The 7,099-nt window shown below is 42.5% G+C and overlaps 2 protein-coding genes across 7 annotated transcripts in view; one reads left to right on the top strand and one right to left on the bottom strand.

Annotated features, from left to right (window-relative positions):
- Positions 1 to 444: 444 nt before the first annotated feature.
- On the bottom strand, positions 445 to 5,071 carry LOC106569904 (proteasome subunit beta type-4). The gene is made up of 7 exons (XM_014141626.2): positions 4,911 to 5,071; positions 4,169 to 4,375; positions 1,886 to 2,032; positions 1,535 to 1,616; positions 1,041 to 1,157; positions 825 to 913; positions 445 to 599 (listed from the first exon to the last, which is right to left on the bottom strand). The coding sequence occupies exons 1-7, from the start codon at positions 5,024 to 5,026 to the stop codon at positions 587 to 589; spliced, it is 771 nt and encodes a 256-aa protein (XP_013997101.1). The 5' UTR covers positions 5,027 to 5,071; the 3' UTR covers positions 445 to 586.
- LOC106569903 (DNA-binding protein RFX5) overlaps positions 4,431 to 7,099 on the top strand; it is a 15,003-nt gene continuing 12,334 nt past the window's right edge. For 2 of the 6 annotated variants that reach the window (XM_045694708.1, XM_014141624.2), the window contains exon 1: positions 6,280 to 6,353. The gene's annotated coding sequence lies outside the window, so the exon portion shown is untranslated. Of the gene's footprint in view, positions 4,576 to 6,279; positions 6,354 to 7,099 lie in introns of those variants that run through there. The other 4 variants (XM_014141622.2, XM_014141621.2, XM_014141625.2 and 1 more) reach the window with 3 other exon arrangements.

Raw genomic sequence — 7,099 nt, 5'->3', positions numbered from 1 at the left:
CTCAGACCAACCACGCCATTCACAGATCATGCCTTAGGATGGAATCCAAGAGATGGCAGTCTACCTCTCGGTTTGTCTTTTTTATTTTCTTCACCTGAACGATTAACTATTTTTAAATATGAAATAAAGTGTTGGGTCTGCTTGAGGGGGGGGGTTCCTTTGTGGTATTAACAGCATATAGTCTGGAGTTCTGTATGGTTGAACCAAAAATGTGTTTAACCTGGAAGCAGACAAGCTTTGTTCTTGACACAGGGTCCTCTTACCCCTGATGTGGAAAAATCTGGGTATTACAGAAGTCCAAAGATGTAATTTCTTCCCATGAATGTTTGCCCTCAGCTCTGCTTGTGTGGACCTTTCCAATTACAGTATATTAATATAATCTCAACTTCACCAGATGTATTTTAAGCCTGACTGTCATTTAAGTTTAAATAACTCACCCATTCAGAAGTTTACAACATTTATTTTTCATATTACAAAAAGGGGGGGGGACTAAATTTGTTACATAGCAGTCCTATCAAAGCGGTAACATTGTAGAATGTAATGGAACAGACCAATAGTGTGGCTTAACGTACAGTCCTTATCGTCCTCATTCAAACCCACTGCAAAAGAAAATGTACATTCTTATTACATTGTCATATTAAATATAACAGGCACATGCTGTGTGAAATATTCCACAAGTTCTAGTTGTTCAATTAAAATGCTATGATCAATTTAGGACAAAGAAATAAAACTTTAAACAATTTCTCAAGTGATAATACAATGCCAACTTTATGGCCATTTGACACTTGACTGGACAGGCAAGACAAGTCGTGGCTGTAACTTACCTGACCATGTGGGCAATTTCCCAGTTGGTCTCACAGGACATGGGGCCAACAATCTCCACGCCTTCTTTTGTCACAATGGCAATTTCATGCTATAAATAGACAAACAGTAACGTCACAAGTAGCTACGAGACTGGTAGCTTCAAAATAGAAATATTGACAATGTGCTGTTGAAAATAACATTAAATTCAGGACAGTCCCCGAGACTTAACGACTCACCCTGTTGTAGGAGCGAGCGTCGCGGTAGTATAGCACCTTGAGGCAGCGCTCAATCAGAGCCCGGGCCTCATCCTTTGTAATCTCCACTTTGTTCTCTACCACCTCCCTCATCAGGGGCTGCATGGACACAAAGAATAACCTCACACTAAACAAACCCAGACATACTGCAAGGGTCTGTGTAGAACTTCAACTGTGGAACATCCATTTTTACATACAGTAGTCATTTTATGCAGAAGCATCGTGCAGTACAGATTACTTCCAATTATATTCATACAATTTCTTGTCCCGGAAGGGGTTGCCACTATTTCAATATGAACTAGTGTAGCTCAGCTCTACAACTTGAAGGAATTACAACTTACAGCCAATCTTGCGAATAGAAACTGGCATCTTATCTTTCAATTGCTAAAGATAAATTATAAACTATGAAACATATAGAAGTTAATACTGGCGCCCAGTAGCAGTCCCCTCGTTTATTAGCTCATTTGTTCTCTCACCTGGGCCAGGTAAGCGCCAAACCCTGTCGCCACTGTAGGTGCCTCATAGGCCACACCCAGCTTGTCCACATAGCCCAGGAAGCTAGAGAAAAATACAAGTTATTTATTTTGTTGTCGCTAGCTACTATAATTATTTATAGCTGCATATCCCCAGTCAGTTTGATGTTAACATCAAGACCAGGGTAGGTGGTTTGTTAAAGGCAAAAACTAACCAGGGTCATGGTTAAAATAGCCTAACATGACAACGGGCACGCCCACATTTCTAAGCAAATTTAAGAGCTCCACCTCTTGGCATTAACTCTAAGGCCCCCCAAAAAATGACTTGTTAAAGATGCTGAAAACTCAGGCCACCTCTCGTCGTTGTAGAATCCACCGATGACCACAGTGTTCCACAGTGGGTTCATCTTGCTGCGGCGGTTGTACATTACCCGCGTCAACCAGGAGTGGATGGCTTTTGGGCTGTAGCTGTGGCCGTCACCAAGGAGCTCCTCATCGATCCTGGGACACAAACAGAGAGATCTGATCACTGGTGGTCCTCAGGGAGATAACCAAGCAAAGGAAATGATGCCAGAAACCATTCAAACAAAGCAGCCCCTCCAGAATGTTTCTCAGTCTCTTCCCCACCTTTAAGATATCTTTAATGCTTCTAGAAAAATTGCAGGACACAAGATCAGTTGGTGGAAGTCTGCATTACTACCACTGAACAATAACCCAGAGTCGTCTATTCCTTTATATCCCCAGTAGTCCAGAATGTTTTATCTTGTCTGAACGTATCCTTCCTTGCTAAATATTGTACTGACGTTTTAATAAAAAGTATTTCGAAGACGTAGAAACAGTGACTACATCTTACAATTTCACATTTCAGTGGTTGAATATCCATTAATATTTTTTGTCAGTTTCAACACTTGATGGCGATTGAAAGAAACTGTACTCCTTAAACTCCATATGTATCTGGAGGAACAAAAAAATGATCCATATTACAGAGACAAAAGACCTCAGGTGGAATAAGCCTCCCAAACTTCCAGGGGTATCATTGGTCATTTGCTCTGCATTCACTTGCTACTTGGCTAAATCCAGAAGCTTCCTTGTCAAGGCAAGCGAGCGTCATGTTGACTTACACATGTTCCTCTGAAACAACCTGAATTAAGATTTGGCCATATTATTTCTCTCCATTTGCGGAATCACACCCAACTCCAACCGGTACCTCCAATTGCACCATCCCTACGGTGAAGTGTGGTGACAGCATCATGCTGTGGGGATGTTTTTCGGCGGCAGGGACTGGGAGACTAGTCAGGATCAAGGGAAAGATGAACGGAGCAAAGTACAGAGAGATCCTTGATTTAAAAAAAACCTGCTCCAGAGCACTCAGGACCTCAGACTGGGGCTAAGTTTCACCTTCCAACAGGACAATGACCCTAAGCACACAGCCAAGACAATGCAGGAGTGACTTCGGGACAAGTCTCTGAATATCCTTGAGTGGCCCAGCCAGAGCCCGGACTTGAACCCGATCGAACATCTCTGGAGAGATCTGAAAATAGCTGTGCAGCATCGCTCCCCATCCAACTTGACAGAGTTGGATGGGGAGTGTAGGTAGCACAGGTGACCAGGAAGGGTTAGCACAGGTGACCAGGAAGGGTTAGCACAGGTGACCAGGAAGGGTTAGCACAGGTGACCAGGAAGGGTTAGCACAGGTGACCAGGAAGGGTTAGCACAGGTGACCAGGAAGGGTTCGCACAGGTGACCAGGAAGGGTTCGCACAGGTGACCAGGAAGGGTTAGCACAGGTGACCAGGAAGGGTTCGCACAGGTGACCAGGAAGGGTTAGCACAGGTGACCAGGAAGGGTTCGCACAGGTGACCAGGAAGGGTTCGCACAGGTGACCAGGAAGGGTTCGCACAGGTGACCAGGAAGGGTTAGCACAGGTGACCAGGAAGGGTTAGCACAGGTGACCAGGAAGGGTTAGCACAGGTGAGTTAGCACAGGTGACCAGGAAGGGTTAGCACAGGTGACCAGGAAGGGTTAGCACAGGTGACCAGGAAGGGTTAGCACAGGTGACCAGGAAGGGTTAGCACAGGTGAGAGAAGAGGGCATACAGTTCTTACGGTATCACAGATACAGCTTATAGAATGCATCTCTCTGCACCTTCTGTATAGGAATGTGTATTGGAGCCATTTATATTTCATATGTGCAATAAAATGGGAACTTCACCCAAAAAGATTAACGTTTGTAAAGCTGATTCTTGTGGATGTGTAATGGACGGCTCTCTCCTATGCCAGCACATATACTATGAACTACTCTATTTGCTGTGTATGTGCCTGCTTGTGTATTTGCTATATATGTGCCTTGGTCCATGATTGTGAATGGAAATATTCACCACGTATTGGACTCCCAAGTGGCACTACATCTCAGTGCTTGAGGCATCACTACAGACAATCTGGTTCGAATCCAGGCTGTATCGCAACCGGCCGTGATTGGGAGTCCCATAGGGTGGCGCACAATTGGCCCCAGCGTCGTCTGGGTTTGGCTAGTGATGGCCGTCATTGTAAATAAGAATTTGTTCTTAACTGACTTGTCTAGTTAAATAAAGGAATTTAAAAAAAAAGATTTAGGTTTCTGAAAGAAACCTTAAACTTACACCATCTGTTCGATGATCTGCTTCATGTACTGGTAGTCTGCGTAGTCGCCGGAGGCACCCAGGATGGTGCTGTCGTTCACTTTCATGAGTCGAGAGATGTTACGGAACCGCGCTAGGGAACCATAGGAGCCCAGCATATCAGCTGCGATTATGACGCCACCTGTAAACTTCACTCCCAGCACTGATGTTCCCGTCACCATGGGGTTTCTTGAGTTCAGGGTGGGAAGAATTAGAAAGTTTGTCACGAGTAAGTCATATTAGCTAACGTTACACTACAAATGCAATACAGAGGGATGCATGCTGAACTGCTGGACGTTCATTTAGACTCATGTATATATAACGAAACGGCCGGGAGTAGGACTCGTTAAATAATATGCTTCTATGATTCAACAGTATCCTTTATTGTGGTGAGTTTTGTTATCTAGCTAACTACCTCGCTGCCATGTCATACTAGCATTAGCTACCATAAGTACACTATGATTAGGTAGCCAACTAGCGAGGCATAGATGGGCAATTTATCATCAGCCAATTTGTTGGAAATAGAATAAGAAGTCCCGAAAGCATATGAAGTTTAGTTAGATACCTAGTTAGTGTTAGTAGCCCAGCTGGCGTAACTAACATAACTAGCTAGAGTAGCTACATCGGCTTGCTCCACCATGATGATGCAGCTTACCGAGGAAATCGAAAGCGTGAGGACATTATTAGGGATCTTTACTCAAATCACTCAAAATGATTTACTTACAGCGTGTGTTTGATAGGTCCGCATCCTGGGGTTAGACTACTGCCTGGAAATGAATAAAATTGTCCGGGTTTTGGTCCATTCTCCCAGAAATTGAGTTTCAACCCGCTTGGATCCATGTTGCGAATTTGCGGATGTGACGACAAAGCTTGTTTTGTGTTCTGCTGCAAAGAATATAGAATTGTGGGATACAGGAGGCAGGCAATTTTAACTGAAGCACAAAATTACATCTCTTATTTCTAACCACATGTAAACGTTTACCAGTAGCATAATCAATACAACAAGAAACTCAACAATAGCTGTATTAATTTTATTATAAATGTTCGATGATTTAGTCCAAATGAAAGGAGTAGAAACAGAGTGGAGTTAAATTGTACTAGATGCTGATAGAAGGTCAGGTTTACGTATGGTGCGTTCGTAAATTCACTCTGGAGTGTCAGAAAGCACTGAGAGTGTGGTCTGGGCGTTCGTAAATTCAGCGCATTTCGCTCTCGGAGCATTCCGAGCGCACATTAGACGCTCTGGCCATGGACTAGGGTTGATCCGAGCGTTTTGACCTCACAACAGCTGTCAAGCACCCAAGCTAAAGTTAGCTAGTTTGCTATCTACTTCCAGACATAAATGAGAGAACACCTCACTCTGACCATTTTTCTCGACCTAGCAGAGCTGGTTAGGCAGTGTTCATGTTATCCAGAGCGTTGGTGACTGTAACTGTGCAACAATTTAATTACGCTTTTTTTGCCGACGTTTACTGACACCAGCCATTTTCAACAGGTGTTGTGCGTTCGTAAATTCATCAGTGCGCTCTGGCACAAATAAGAATTTGTTCTTAACTGACTTGCCTAGTTAAAAGGAATACCTAGGATAGGATAAAGTAATCTTTCTACCCCCCCCCCCTTAAAAGATTTAGATGCACTATTGTAAAGTGGTTGTTCCACTGGATATCATAAGGTGAATGCACCAATTTGTAAGTCGCTCTGGATAAGAGCGTCTGCTAAATGACTTAAATGTAAATGTAAATAAAGGTTAAACAAATAAACACTCAGTCGAGAGTGCTTTCAAAACGGATAGCCAGAATGAATTTACGAATGCACCCGTAGTAAACTGATTCTAGATCTGTGAATAGTGAAAATCCGCCCCAATAGGAAATAACATATTCCCATATGTGTAAACCAATCAAGTTTCGGTTACTGGGCAGAATATTCCCAGACGAGCCATCAGCTCAGTTACTGGGCAGACCAGTCATAACGCCGCCTATCAGAATAATCTTTAGCAAGAAAATAAAGCAATTGAACCAATAGAATTTAAGTTGCACTTGGTATCTGAGTAGAATTAGAACAATTCACCAATTGGAATTGACGTTTGCTTTGTAGTCAGGCAGACATAACATAGTTGTCCAATCACAAAAAAATCTGAAAGGGGATTTTTGCTGTAGCTTTGGCTCAGGTACTTTCTTTTTCTTTTATAAAATAATTACTTAAATAGGTTTTTATCATATATATCACAGAATAGTATGTGCAATTTAAACATTACTTTTATATATTGTTGAAAAAGTTTGAATTCTGTTACATTTCATATTTCTAAAGATGTTTCAATGCTTGCTAATGTTAGCATTTAAAGCTAGCCCAGCTAGCTAGCTATCAAGCTTAGCTAACGTTAGTCACTTGCTAAGATTAAATAACAGCATTCAGTGAATCTACAAGTGTTAAATGCCTGTCGAATCTGTTTTGTTATATGTGCATTTCAATTCCCATAAAACTGACAACCAGTGTGTGGCTAGCTAGCCACAGTGAATTGAAACATGTTGTGTCGATAAACACAAAAAGCGGGAAGTATGCAAATTGTAGAATAGCATATGCCGAGAAATGAAAAAGCCATTGTTAACGGTCTCAAATAATTAAAGTTGGTAGCTAGCTAAGAAGGCGAAACGAATAGCTTGCAACGCTAGTGAGAAAAAGACCCGTCATGGCTGGTAGTGTTACTTCAAAACCATGCCTCTTATAGTATTTCGGCACCGTGCGACTGTAGTGACAGCCTGGTGAGCCAGCATCACAGCGGCTGCACTCTGTCATTGCTCAATGCGCCATTGCATTATGCCTATCAAGCTTTATAATAATGAACACTTCTGTTTTAATTCTCCTACTTAATCGACCTATTGTCATGTTTTGGAAATGCAGACAGCATCGTGCATG

The sequence above is a fragment of the Salmo salar genome, chromosome ssa14 (genome assembly GCF_905237065.1).
Source record: "Salmo salar chromosome ssa14, Ssal_v3.1, whole genome shotgun sequence".
In the NCBI taxonomy this organism is placed as follows: Eukaryota; Metazoa; Chordata; class Actinopteri; order Salmoniformes; family Salmonidae; genus Salmo; species Salmo salar.
This window is presented reverse-complemented; position numbering and strand designations above follow the sequence as displayed.

Coding starts and splice junctions, on each gene's coding strand:
- LOC106569904 (XM_014141626.2), bottom strand. CDS start 5,026: ATGGATCCAAGCGGGTTGAAACTCAATTTCTGGGAGAATGGACCAAAA. Junction 1,617..1,885: donor GGATTCTACAACGACGAGAG/GTGGCCTGAGTT, acceptor ATTTTTCTCTAG/CTTCCTGGGCTATGTGGACA. Junction 914..1,040: donor ACGCTCGCTCCTACAACAGG/GTGAGTCGTTAA, acceptor GTCTATTTATAG/CATGAAATTGCCATTGTGAC.